Source organism: Amblyraja radiata, chromosome 9 (genome assembly GCF_010909765.2).
Source record: "Amblyraja radiata isolate CabotCenter1 chromosome 9, sAmbRad1.1.pri, whole genome shotgun sequence".
Classification (NCBI taxonomy): Eukaryota; Metazoa; Chordata; class Chondrichthyes; order Rajiformes; family Rajidae; genus Amblyraja; species Amblyraja radiata.
This window is the reverse complement of record NC_045964.1, coordinates 6,723,231-6,737,819: the sequence shown is the minus strand read 5'-3', so window position 1 is coordinate 6,737,819 and position 14,589 is coordinate 6,723,231. Positions and strand designations below refer to the sequence as shown.

General features: G+C 48.9%; 1 protein-coding gene across 1 annotated transcript in view; it reads left to right on the top strand.

Moving 5' to 3' along the window:
* Positions 1 to 14,589, top strand: part of sptbn5 (spectrin beta, non-erythrocytic 5) — a 288,791-nt gene that overhangs the window by 228,468 nt on the left and 45,734 nt on the right. The window contains exons 53-58 of the mRNA XM_033026595.1: positions 2,260 to 2,446; positions 3,000 to 3,212; positions 7,859 to 8,055; positions 8,681 to 8,885; positions 12,556 to 12,750; positions 13,793 to 13,948. Of these exons, the coding sequence (XP_032882486.1) occupies positions 2,260 to 2,446; positions 3,000 to 3,212; positions 7,859 to 8,055; positions 8,681 to 8,885; positions 12,556 to 12,750; positions 13,793 to 13,948 (1,153 nt within the window). The remainder of the gene's footprint in view (positions 1 to 2,259; positions 2,447 to 2,999; positions 3,213 to 7,858; positions 8,056 to 8,680; positions 8,886 to 12,555; positions 12,751 to 13,792; positions 13,949 to 14,589) is intronic.

Sequence of the window (14,589 nt, the reverse complement as noted above, 5' to 3'; positions counted from 1 at the left end):
TAAGTTGGATGATGAATACAATACAATACAATACAATACAATACAATACAATACAATACAAATTTATTGTCATTTGAGCCTCAGTGAGACTCAAACGAAATTTCGTTTCCACAGCCATACAAACAAAGACAATGTCCTACAGACATACACACAATTAAATTCACACAAACATCCATCACAGTGAACCCACTGTGATGGAAGGCAAAGTCTTTTCTCTCCCCTGCTCTCAATGTCTCTCCCGATGTCCAAGCCCCAGGAGGGTGATGAAAGTCTTCAGCCCAGGGTCAGGGAGTCTAAAGCTAGAGGGCAATGATTTAAGGTAAGAGAGGATACATTTAAAAGGGACATGAGAGCAATTTTTTTCACACAGATGCTGATAGGTAGATGGAGCAAAATACTGGAGGAAAACCACCTTGGTTGGCATTGATGAGCTTCATACTATATACATCTGTGACTATCTCTATATAACTAAAAGTCTTGGTCTTGTTTGTGTGTGCCAATCAGGTTAATTCATATCTTCTTCCAAACGCTAGGCCACAGCCTTCCCATTTTCACACATCCTACTCACATTTTTGTCCTGGTGGCGATAAACATCTTCCCATCGCATTTCCACCCATATTTCCAAAATGATTAATCGTTGAAATTTAAAAAACAGCCAAACCCGCCTTCTCACAGACAGCTTCCAGTCTTCTCACAGTGATGATGTCACAATGCCTCTCACAGTGCACCAATCACAATGGGCTCTCAAGCTGGCTGCTAACTGCCACAATGACATCACAATGGGACGTTGCCAACGGTAACGAGGTTGCTGCCCCTCTACCAATATCTGAAGGGGCTGCTCATCAAGTTCTGGTTGCAGTTTGGTCCCATAATCCTGGTGATTGGGCACAAGGCAGGGAGTGGTGAGGGCCGATCGGGGGGGGGGGACTCTCATCAGCCTCCCCTACCCCCCCGCTCCAGCCCCCGCACCCCGCACAGCCACTCCAACCCCTGCCCCTTCCCCCGGGATGAACGCCGACGCTGCACCCCCTTGCGTTGGGGGACAGGGCCTAACGGGTCCCACTTGGTCTAGTAACATACTAAAATGTTGTGCCCTATAAATTTTGAAATTCTGCATTGTGCACCCATATTCAAATCATTAATATATATTTTTTTAATGGCCAACACTGACCATTAAGGAACAATGTTCTCTACCATTTTAGCCTAATTTAACTCTTTAATCACAAGACTACTTTATTCCTTTGTGTTTACCTCTTATCAAAGATGCTTCCTCTGTCATAGATTTGTGTACATTTTGTATGAAAAGACATTCACTGCATTTCCTTCACCCACCTTTCCCAACACTCATCCAACAACAGTGAATCAGGTTTACCTTCAATGATCCATGCCAGCTTTCTTTATTAACAGAGACTACATTGCCAATCTGTTCTCTAACTATTCTTACCATGGTTCCATGGAGTCAAGGACCAGAGGGCACAGGCTCAGAATGAAAGGACGTACCTTTAGAAAGGAGATGAGGAGGAATGTCTATAGCTAGAGTCATAGATATAAAGAGTCATTGAGTCACACAGTGTGAAAACATGCCCTTCGGCCCAATTTGCCGAGGCTATCATAAACTGAACGGCCCACAGTGGCCTGGGATGTCCTTATACACATTATAATTCAGGAATGTTACTTGTGCTATTGTCTGGAGTCCCACATGTTTCTAGGAAGATTGGAGGATATTGGCAAGCCTCTCTGTAATCTTCATCCCCAGCAATCAAATATGTGTATCAACATTTACTTTGTACAGCGCCCTTAAGGCCCTGTCCCACTTTCCCGAGTTACTCACGAATTCTCCCGAGTTTTCCCCTTGATTCAAACTCGGAGATGCCAGCCGTAGGTACTCTGGGCTATTTGTTTTACTCGTGGACATTTTTCAACATGCTGAAAAAACGTCCCGACTTACCTGATGCCCCAAGTACCTACGGCTGGCATTACGAGCCGCTACGAAATGTCTACGGACTCCTACGGCCTCCAACGGACTCGCTACAGACATTCTCCGAGTTTGAATCAAGGGGAAAACTCGGGAGAATTCGTGAGTAACTCGGGAAAGCGGGACAGGGCCTTTACTAGTATCTCCTCCTTGTTGATTTTAGTCCCATCCATTATCTCTACCACCGTTGGATTTACTGGGATATTGGTGGCATCCTTGTGTTTGTGGATTGCCTGTGAAACAGATTTTAAGGATTTGATGAGTTCCTATTTCCTGCTGCTCAGGTATCGGGCACTGGGTGAACCCATCAAGGAAAGGCGCACGTGTTTGCAGTCAAGCCTGCAGCTTTATCAGTTCTTCCGGGACCTTGATGCTGAGCTGGAGTGGGTTCAGGAGAAGCTCCAGTTGGCTTTGGCCAAGGAGACTGGACAGTCATTGAATGCCGTGCAGAGTTTGCAGAAGAAGCACCAGGTGAGCTAATCTGAAAGAACATACTCGAGTTCAGGAGTAACTCTTGTCCTGGTAAACCAATCCAACAAGAATGATTTCCCATTGTAAATGGGATCCATGCTGTGCTGAAACCTAGCTTCCTATTTCATTCATTCCGATCTCCAACGACACCAGTTTGCAAAGTTCTCCTTGTCTGCACTACATTGATAGCACCTATACTATTAGAGACTCCATACCTTGTGCTCTGCTTCGAGGCTGGGAATCTAGAATTCCTCACTGTCTTGCCTGCTTTATACAATCTACAGAAATGATATCTAAACTTGGTGCCTTCCAACACAGATGCGTCAATTGGTAACCAACATGACAAAGACAGATTATCAGCCATTTGCCTCCGCGCATTGTACAGTGGCTTTCTATCCACAGTTTGGCTGCTATTTGGCTGTAGCCTCTCTTCAATTTAACTTAAAGTCATTTATTGTCTGAGAAGAGCTTTGGGATATCCTGAAGATGTGCATGACATAATTCTACCGTTTGGGTGCAGAAGTAAGGTCTTTATTGGATTTTCCTCCACCAGGCTCTGCAGACTGAGATCAGCTGCCACGATTCCCTGATACATGATGTGTTGGAAGAGGGACGGAACCTTGCAAAGAGCGGGCATTTCAACGCTCGAGAGATTTCAAAGCGACTGTGGGTGTTGAAAGATGCGGTGGAGACGCTGAAAGAGGAAGTCGAGAAGAGGGCCAAGTTGCTGAAAGAGGCACATGCAGCACAACTATTCTTCGCTGAGGTAAGCATTCAGTTAGACAATAGACAACAGACAATAGGTACAGGAGTAGGCCATTCGGCCCTTCGAACCAGCACCGACATTCAATGTGATCATGGCTGATCATCCACAATCAGTACCCTGTTCCAGCCTTCTCCCCATAACCCCTGACTCCGCTATCTTTAAGAGCTCTCTCTGATAGCCCTGTCCCACGGTATGAGTTCATTCCTCTCCCGAGTTTTAAAAAGATCAAACTCGTGGTAAGCACGGAGAATGAACGTAGCGGGTACGTCGGAGCTCGGGGAAGTCTCTTAGCGGCTCGAACGCTAACGGCAGGTACTCGGGAAGACTCGCTAACGGCAGGTAAGCACGGGCAGACTCGTGAAGATCTTTCAACATGTTGAAAAATGTCCACGAGAGCCCCGAGTACTGACGAGTGGCCATTACTGTAAATCTCCGAGTACGAATCAGGGCAAACTCGGGAGAACTCTTGGAATGAACTCGTACCGTGGGACAGGGCTTTAACTCTCTATTGAAAGCATCCAGAGAATTGGCCTCCACCGCCTTCTGAGGCAGTGTTTACGTCCACAAAAAACTTACTCCCACTTCTGACCACTTCTGCTCACAGAGATTGCATATAATCACATCAATAATCATGCCAAGCAATAAACAGCAGGGCAATCTTATGTGGCAACAAGGAACTGCAGGTAAACACAAGAAGCTGGAGTAACTCAGTGGGACCGACAGCATCGCTGGAGAGAAGGAACAGGTGACGTTCCGGGATCGAGACCCTTCTTCAGACCGGGTTGTAGGGGGGAGAGAAGAAAGCTGGAAGAGCGGAAAGGCAAGGCCAAGCGTGGCAAAGAATAGTGAGCGCAGGCGAGGGGGCACTTTGATAGTCAGATGGTTGAAACAAAGGCCAGAGATAAAAGCAGAAGGCGTGAAACAGAATTGATGTGTAGCGAACTGTGAAGTCAGAGGGAGGAAAGTAGTAGGAGAGGAGAGGGGTGAAGGGGAGGGGAGAAAAAATGGGAGACAAGGTGGGGCACAGGAGAGGGGGGGTGGAGAGGGAGGATGTGAAGGGCAAAGGGGAGGGGAGGGTGGGGAAATTAAAGGTTACCTAAAATTGGAGAATTCAACGTTGATACCGTTGTTTGTAAGCTACCCAAGCGGAATATGAGGTGCTGTTCCTCCAGTTTGCGTGTGGCATCACTAGAAACATAGATACATAGAAAGATAGGTGCAGGGGTAGGCCATTAGGCCCTTCGAGCCAGCACCGCCATTCAAAAATGCTGGAGAAACTCAGCAGGTGCAGCAGCATCTATGGAGCGAAGGAGATAGGCAACGTTTCGGGCCGAAACCCCATAGATGCTGCTGCACCCGCTGAGTTTCTCCAGCATTTTTGTGTACCTCCGATTTTCCAGCATCTGCAGTTCCTTCTTAAACAACGCCATTCAATATGATCATCCAAAATCAGTACCCCGTTCCTGCTTTTTCCCCATATCCCTTGATTCCCTCAGCACTAAGAGCTAAATCTAACTCTCTCTTGAAAACATCCAGTGAATTGGCCACCACTGCCTTCCATGGCAGAGGATTCCACAGATTCACAACTCTCTGGGTGAAATCTGGCAGTATGGGAGTGGGAATGGTTAGCAACCGGGAGGTTCAGTTGGCCTTGGTGGACCAGATGCGCTTGGTCTGGCCAATGTATAGGAGGCCATACTGGGAACGCCAGGTGAGGCAGATGAGGTAAGAGGAGGTGCAGGTGAACCTCTGTCTTACCTGGAAGGACTGTTGGGGTCCATGGTGGGAGACAAGGGGGGGAGGTAAAAGGACAGGTGTGTTACAACTCCTGCAGTTGGAGAGGGAGGGGGTGGTTTGGGTGGGAAAGGAAAAAACCGTTGTGACACACCCACCGCCATATTACACATCATCAAATTATTCAGATACTAAATACCAAACACCTATGTTACAAAAATACTAAATAACTACTATGCCACTATGTCCCCCACTAACACCACCCGAGTGTGGACATAACCCCGGTAAAGGGGAAGCATCAGGCTCGGGCAAAGCCCTCTTCCGCCTGGCAACGTGACTCGTGGATGGCCAGCTTGGCCAGGCCTAGGATCAACCCAACCTGGACATCTTCGGCCCTGCCCACTCCCTAGATCTCATCACCAGTCCGTCGGTCGCTGACAGCAGAACCATTCCTCCCCCTACGGACCCTAGGTGGAGTGGGGGTGCTCCTTGCCCTCTGGACCCTGGCTATAAGGGACGCTCCACTGGTCCCTCTACCCTCAACATAAACGACGCTGCTCTTGGTCTTGGCATCCAAGAAGGATCTGAGCTGACGCCGGTCGTTCCTCTGCACCTCCTTGCCCCTCCCCCTCTGTTTGAGGTCCAGTGAGCTGGTGAGCCCATGTAGGTTTGGCCACTGGAGGAAGGCCAGTCTGGGCCGATGTTGGGCTCCTTCAGTGGCCGTGATGAACTCACGGAATCCCTCCACTGGAATGAGTGGAGTCGCATTGGGGGGAGCGAGAATGTCCATTGATTCGTTGCCCGAGGAGTCCCCTTCCACCCGCTCGCTGCAGATGGAGACACCAATCCCATCCCCAGACACAGCCTTAGTGCTCGATACTCCCGTCCCCACCGTGCACGGCAGCTGCCTCTGCCCCACACGATGGTGGATCACGTTGGAGGTGACGGAAATGTTGAACGATGATGTGGAGGCTGGTGGGGTGAAAGGTGAGCACCAGGATAATTGTATCCTTGTTGCGTCTGTGGGGAGCGGGAGCAAGAGCAGAACTACGGGACACAGAAGTGACAACGGGTGAGGGATCCATCAACAACATTTATAACCATATAACCATATAACAATTACAGCACGGAAACAGGCCATCTCAGCCCTTCTAGTCCGTGCCAAACACTTATTCTCCCCTAGTCCCATCTACCTGCACTCAGACCATAACCCTCCATTCCTTTCCCGTCCATATAACTATCCAATTTATTTTTAAATGATAAAACGAACCTGCCTCCACCACTTCCACTGGAAGCTCTTTCCACACAGCTACCACTCTCTGACTAAAGACGTTCCCCATCATGTTGCCCCTAAACTTTTGTCCCTTAATTCTCAAATCATGTCCTCTTGTTTGAATCTACCCTACACTCAATGGAAAAAGCTTATCCACGTCAACTCTGTCTATCCCTCTCATCATTTTAAAGACCTCTATCAAGTCCCCCCTTAACCTTCTGTGCTCCAAAGAATAAAGACCTATCTTGTTCAACCTTTCTCTGTAACTTAGTTGCTGAAACCCAGGCAACATTCTAGTAAATCTCCTCTGTACTCTCTATTTCTTTACTAAAGAAAGAGGACATATTGGATGTCCTAGAATGGACAGTCTCCTCTTGGCCGCTGATGTGGTAGAGGCAGATGAATTGAGAGTAGGGAATGGTGTCTTTGCAAGAGGCAGGGTGGGAGGAAGCTTAGTCCAGGTAACCGTGGGTTGATAGTAGAAATCAATCGATAGTCTGTCTCCTGTGATGGAGACAGAGAGATCAAGAAAAGGGAGAGAGTTGTCAGAGATAGTCCAGATGAATTTGAGGGCAAGGTGGAAGTTAGTGGTGAAGTTATTGAATTCCACGAGTTCTGCACGAATATGGGAAGGCAGCCCCGATGTAATCTTAGGATATATCACCGGGAAGTATCTGTGTGATGTCAGAAATCCTATCTATTTAAGCTCTTCGGGTAGAATGACTGGAGTGCTCCAGAACCAGGGGTCACAGTTTAAGAATAAGGAGTAAGCCATTTAGAACGGAGACAAGGAAACACTTTTTATTACAGAGTGTGGTGAGTCTGTGGAATTCTCTGCCTCAGAGGGCTGTGGAGGCAGGTTCTCTGGATGCTTTCAAGAGAGAGCTAGATAGGGCTCTTAAAATAGCAGAGTCAGGGGATATGGGGAGAAGGCAGGAACGAGGTACTGATTGGGGATGATCAGCCATGATCACATTGAATGGCGGTGCTGGCTCGAAGGGTTGAATGTCCTACTCCTGCACCTATTGTCTATTGTCTATTGTCTATCTGTGTTCTCCTGAGGCATTATGTTCCATTAGTCTCACCAGCACTACCCTCCCCAGACAGAGTGTTCTTCTTCCAAGGATTTGAAGTTGTTTCCCCTTCAGTCAGCTTATTACAATTTTTTTGCTTAGTTTAGTTTAGAGATACAGCGCGGAAACAGGCCCTTCGGCCCACCGAGTCCACGCCGACCAGCGATCCCTGCACATTAACACTATCCTACACACACACGAGGGACAATTTACACTTATATTAAGCCAATTGACCTACAAACCTGTACGTCTTTGGAGTGTGGGTGGAAACCGAAGATCTCGGAGCCAACCCATGTGGTCGCGGGGAGAACATGCTAACTCCGTACAGACAGCATGCGGAGTCGGGATTGAACCTGGGTCACTGGCGCTGCAAGCGCTGTAAGGCAGCAACTCTACCACTACGCCACTGTGCCACCCTAATTGTTGGCTCTCCCTTATTCTCACCTCCACCTGCACGCATTGCTACTGCCTAATCAAGGTAGCCGGGGGCTGGTCTCATCAATGAAGCTGTGGTCGGTGTGCTGTCTCGGCCAGTGCACACTCTCATTGTTCTCTGCTCCCCGCAGCTGTCGGAGGCTGGGCTATGGATGGAGGAGAGGAGGCCACAGCTGGAGAGCACAGACTACGGAAAGCACGAGAATGCCACGCAGACACTGCTCCGGAAACTGGAGAACATCGATTTGGATCTGGCCAGCTACAAGCCCAGGATGTTGAAACTGAGGGAAACGGGGAAGAATCTATCCAGCACGAACCACCCTGACAGGTACAACCCAACCCAACACACCTCTACCAATGCAGCAGTGGGATCTGACAGGCAGGAGGATGCACATTTAACCTCCAGCCAGGACAGGCGGGGGGGGATTTAATGTCCTTTTACCGAAGGTAGACACAAAATGCTGGAGCAACTCAGCGGGACAGGCAGCATCTCCGGAGAGAAGGAATGGGTGACGTTTTGGGTCAAGCCCCTTCTACAGACTGGAGAACTTCACACTATAGTCTGGAGAAGGGTCTCGACCAGAAACGTCACCCATTCCTTCTCTCGCTAGATGCTGCCTGTCCCGCTGAGTTACTCCAGCATTTTGTGTCTACCTTCGGTTTAAAGCAGCATCTGCAGTTCCTTCCTACACACAAGGTCCTTTGACCATTGCTATGCTGCAGGGATGGAGAGAACAGGAATGGGCATATAATGAGGACGGGGAAGGAGATAGTCCACGTTCAATACCTGGACCAGCAGGGGTAACAAATCAGAAACCTGCCATGCATGTTGCAGCAGGAAATATGCTAGCATGCTAGGAGCTCAATGAGGCACCTTACAAAGGTCGTCCCTGTGGGATGACAAGTAGTGAGGTTCACCAGCTGACATGCCTGATGTTCTGACCTGCCTGCAGGCACATGATAATGAAGCGGCTTCAGGACGTGGAGGGTGAGTATGAGATTCTCCTGCTGTTGGCGGAAACCCTGCGCAAGAGACTGCTGGACCGGTATCAGCTCTACCACTTTGAGCAAGAGGTGCAGGAACTAGCTACGTGGCTGTCCAGCAAACAGCGCCTGGCAGATTCGGAGGACTATGGCCAAGATCTGGAAGATGTGGAGGTAAGGAATGGAGCACCTTCCAACCCTGCAGACTGTGATAACAAGAGGATTCATATTCACCAGGCCAAAGGGGACCCGTTGGGTCCCGTCCCCTCAACGCGCAGTTGCGGGGGAGGGCCTGCAGCATTACACACACTAACCACCCCCCACACACAAATGGGGGGGAGGGAGGTGGGGGGTGAGACGGGGAGGAGAGGGGAGGGTGGGGGAAGGGAGAGGGGGGGAGGGAAGAGGGGGGGAGGGGGAGACGGAGGAGGAGAGGAGGGGAGGGGGGAGAGGGGGAGAGGGAGAGGAGGGGGGAGGGGGAAGGGAGAGGGGGGAGTGGAGGGGAGAGTGGGAGGAGGGGGGAGAGGCAGAGGAGGGGGAAGGGGGAAGGGGGAAGAGAGTGGGGAGTGGGGAGAGGGGGGAGTAGAGGTGGAGGAGGAGGGGAGAGGGGAGGGGAGAGGAGGGGGGGAGGCGAGAGGGGGAGATGGGGAGGGGAGAGGGGGAGAGGAGGGGGGGAGGCGAGAGGGGGAGAGGGGGGGAGGTCATTATGCTAACTGAACAGTGTTATTTTCTCCTGTTCTAACCTGAATCATACACTTCCTCCACGAGGCCAAAAGATATTCAGACAAACACACGGATAGAAAGGTGTGGGATGCGGGTTTAAACCGAAGACAGACACAAAATGCTGGAGTAACTCGGCGGGACAGGCAGCATCTCTGGAGCGATGGAATGGGTGACATTTCGGGTCGAGACCCTTCTTCAGCCTGAAGAAACTCCAGAGATGCTGCCTCTCCCGCTGAGTTACTCCAGCATTTTGTGTCTTATCTTGGACAGAAAGTGTTCTGAGGGATATATGCCAAAAGCAAGCAAATGGATCTAATCCATAATGCTAACTTGGCCATCTTAGACGAGCTAAGCCCAATGGCCTGTTTCCCTGCTGTAGAGTTTAATGCCTTGATGACTCCTGAACTTCTGCTGGGGAATTGGATATTCCCCTGTGGGGCTAGCAGAGCCTGTCCCACATGGGCATCATTCGCGCGTAATTTACACGACATCATTTACGTGCGCCTGGTGCGTGGTGACGTAGGCAGTGATGTACAAAATCTTCGCTTGCCATCTGCGTGACGTGCAAATGAGGTCCAAGTGGGACAGGCCCTTCGAGTTAGAGAATGGATATATGGATACTGGTGCAGGGATCAGGGTGATGAGAAGTGGAGCCAGGAGCTCTGGTGGGGATATGCTGGGACGTGGATGGAAGTGTGGAGAATGGTGCAGGGGTTTAATGTTGTCACATGTACCGAGGCACAGTGAATAGCTTTATTGTTCATGCTGTCCAAATCAGATCAGATTTACTAAACATAAATACAATATCAGTCCCAGAGACACAGTCTAATGTTCACAATGGGGTATAAGTAAATCGGCCATTACCCCAGCTTTTAGTTTTTATTTTAGAGATAGAGCTCAGAAACAGGCCATTCGGCCCACCGGGTCCGCGCCGACCAGCGATGTCGGCTGCTTTTCCAAGGCAGCGAGAAGTGTAGATGGAGTCAATGATTGGGAGGAAAGGTTCTGACCCCAAACATCACCGATCCTTGTTCTCCAAAGATGCTGCCTGGCCCACTGAATTACTCCATCACTTTGTCTTTTCTTCAATGGCGGGGAGTCTGGTCAGTGTGAGGATTGAGCTACATCTGCAACGCTCTGCAATTTTGTGTGGTCTTGGGCAGCATTGTTCCCAAACCAAACTGTGATGGATCCCAATAGTAGGTTTTCTATGGTGCATTCGGCCCTTCGAGCCAGCACCGCCATTCACTGTGATCATGGGTGATCATCCCCTATCAGTACCCCGTTCCTGCCTTCTCCCCATATCCCCTGACTGCTATTTTTAAGAGCCCTATCTAGCTCTGTCTTGAAAGCATCCAGAGAACCTGCCTCCACCGCCCTCTGAGGCAGAGAATTCCACAGACTCACCAATCTCTGTGAGAAAAAGTGTTTCCTCGTCTCCGTTCTAAATGGCTTGCTCCTTATTCTTAAACTGTGGCCCCTGCTTCTGGACTCCCCCAACATCGGGAACATGTTTCCTGCCTCTAGCGTGTCCAAACCCTTAACAATCTTATATGTTTCAATGAGATGCCCTCTCATCCTTCTAAACTCCAGAGTGTACAAGCCCAGCTGCTCCATTCTCTCAGCATGCCTCCACAATCTGTGCAGCTATCGCTTTCAGTGCTGTATGACTCTATGATTACTCGCTCCTACATCTTGCTGACATTGCGAGAGAGGTTGTTGTCCTGACACCAAGTTACCAAGTTCCCTGTCTCCTGCTTGTACTCCGTCTCATCATTGTCCGTGACCCAGGCCACCACACTGCTGTCACCTACAAACCTGTAGATGGCGTTAGAGCTGAATGTGGCCACACAGACGTGAGTCAAGGTTATTGTCATATGCACAAGAACGAGGTAAAATGAAAATCGAGCTTGCAGCATCACAGGCACAGTGTCTCAGACACAACACATAATGAAAATGATACAGAAGGTGGACACAAAAAGCTGGAGTAACTCAGTGGGCCAGAGCGACCCGCCGAGATACTCCAGCTTTTTGTGTCTACCTTAGTTTAAACCAGCATCTGCAGTTCCTTCCCAAAAATTATACATAAACTATATATAAATTACACAGGGCGGTCACGGTGGCGCAGCGGTAGAGTTGCTGCCTTACAGCGAATGCAGCACCGGAGACCCGGGTTCAATCCTGATTACGGGCGCTCTCTGTACGTTCTCCCCGTGACCTGCGTGGGTTTTCTCCGAGATCTTCGGTTTCCTCCCACACTCCAAAGACGTGCAGGTTTGTAGGTTAATTGGCTTGGTAAATGTAAAAATTGTCCCTAGTGGGTGTAGGATAGTGTTAATGTGCGGGGATCGCTGGTCGGCGCGGACCCGGTGGGCCGAAGGGCCTGTTTCCGCGCTGTATCTCTAAAACTAAAACTAAAACATAAATGTTATAATACAGTGAAAAGAAAAAGACTGTGTAAAAAAAAAAGACATTTGGGCAAAAATACACAATTGCAAAACAAGTCCACAGTAGTGCAAGAGGCCATCTGAAGTGTTCCATTGGCAAGGTAGGATAAGGGTTTTGCAGGTCGGTTCAAGAACCTGATAGTTGTGGCAAGGTAGTTGTCCTTGAAACGGATGGTGTGAAATTTATGGCTTCTGTACCTCCTGCCCAAAGGTTTCTGCATCTAATGGCCCTGTCCCACGGTACGAGTTCATTCAAGAGCTCTCCCGAGTTTAATAAAATATCAAACTCGTGGTAAGCACGGAGAATGAACGTAGCGGATACGTCGGAGCTCGGGGACGTCTCTTAGCAGCTCGTAACGCTAACGGCAGGTACTCGGGAAACGCGGTAAGCTCGGGAAGGCTCGGGAAGATTTTTCAACATGTTGAAAAATGTCCACGAGAGCCCCGAGTACCGACGAGTGGCCATTATTGTAAATCTCCGAGTTTGAATCAGGCCAAACTCGGGAGAACTCTTTGAATGAACTCGTACCGTGGGACAGGGCTTTAACATCGATATTTGACACATTCTAACTACTCCAGGATGTGTTCTGGAAACGACATTGAGCGGAGGACAGGAGTATGGCAGACGAATGAAGCGATTGTCCTGCTTCACCTCTCTGTGCTTCCTCTCTCAGCTGCTGCAGAAGACGTTTGAGCACTTGGAGCAAGAGCTGAGTAGCCTGGGACAGAACAAGTTGTCTGCTTTCCACGAGCTGGTCAAATCACTGAGGAGACAGAGCCACAGCTTCATGCAGGAGGTCACGGAGCAGGCTGATCAGATTCACCAGCAATGGGACACACTCCAGCAAGCCGTCAGAGACCGGGCTGAGGTGAGATACTTATTGCAAGTGACACCATGCAGGGTTACTACCCACTACTGAACGTGCATCAGCGTTTGTGTGCTTTCCCATTCCCTGTGAGTGTCAGGATGTGTGTGTTTGTCTGTACTCTGTCAGTGAGTCTATCAGGATGTGGCCTTTTGTCCATTACAGTAGGTGAGCGTGTCAGGGTGTATGTATTTGTATATCTCCCACGAGTGAGTGTGTCAGGGTGTGTGTATTTGTCCATCTCCCATAGGTGAGTGTATTCAATCAGATTACTGTGATGTTCTTCATTGAGTGTCCCAGTGGCCTGTATATGCTAACTGGTAACTTTTCGACAATGTAGAGATACATAACTTCCCCGGATGATATTAGTTGAGGAAAGAAACCATACAAATGATAGAAAAAAGGGATTAAATTGGCTGGGCCTTAGGCGGAAGTCACTTATGGACTTCCCATTCTTGTTCAGGTGGTCGGATTGATCTTGCCAACAATCGAGAGTCGAGAGTGTTTAACGTCCCTGATAGAACAATGAAATTCTATCATTAGTCAAAGCAGCTTCTGATGCGTGGGAAGGTCTATTAATGGATCGACTGGGTTTATATTCACTGGAATTTAGAAGGATGAGAGGGCATCTTATAGAAACGTATAAAATTCTAAATTGATTAGACAGGCTAGATGCAGGATAAATGTTCCCGATGTTGGCGGAGTCCAGAACTAGTGGTCACAGGTTAAGGGGGAAGCCATTTAGGACTGAGATGAGGAAAAATGTTTACACTCAGAGAGTTGTGAATCTGTGGAATTCTCTGCCACAGAAGGCAGTGGAGGCCAATTCACTGGATGTTTTCAAGAGAGAGTTAGATAGAGCTATTAATGCTAAAGGAATCAAGGGATATGGGGAGAGAGCAGGAATGGGGCACTGATTTTGGATGATTGGCCATGATCATATTGAATGGCAGTGCTGGCTCGAAGGGCCGAAGGGCCTACTCCTGTACCTATATTCTATGTTTCTATGTCTATAATTCGAACTGACTGTGTGCCCTTTCTCCAGAATCTGAAGGCAGCGCAACAAGTTCACCGATTCGATTATGATGTATCTGATCTGAAGGCTTGGATCCAGGAGAAGGCCAGCACGCTGGCCACAGACGACCTTGGTCACGACTTGAATTGTGTACAAATGTTGCTCCGGCAACACGAAGGTGTGGAGGTAAAGGACGAGCTACGCTGCGTGAAACCACTCTGCCTTGGAGCTATTTATCCATTGATAGGTTTCCTTGCAAGCAGGAAAAATGCCTGACCTAAACTAGAATCCCAGCAGCTACAATAGACAATAGGTGCAAGAGTAGGCCTTTCGGGCCCTTCTAACAATTTTGGTCTCCAAATTTGAGGAAGGACATTTTTGCTATTGAGGGCGTGCAGCGTAGGTTTACGAGATTAATTCCCGGGATGGTGGGACTGACATATGAAGAAAGAATGAGTCGACTGGGCTTGTATTCTCTGGCATTTAGAAGGATGAAAGGAGATCTTATAAAAGCATATAAAATTCTTAAAGGATTAGACAGGGTAAATGCAGGACACATGTTCCCAATATTGGGGGCGTCCAGAACCAGGGGTTACAGTTTAAGAATAAGGGGAGGCCATTTGGGACTGAGATGAAGAAAAACGTCTTCACCCAGAGGGTTGTGAATCTGTGGAATTCACTGCCACAGAAGGCAGTGGAGGCCAATTTACTGGATGTTTTCAAGAGAGAGCTAGATTTAGCTCTTAGGGCTAAAGGAATCAAGGGATATGGGGAGAAAGCAGGAACAGGGTACTGCTTTTTGGATGATCAGCCATGATCACATTGAA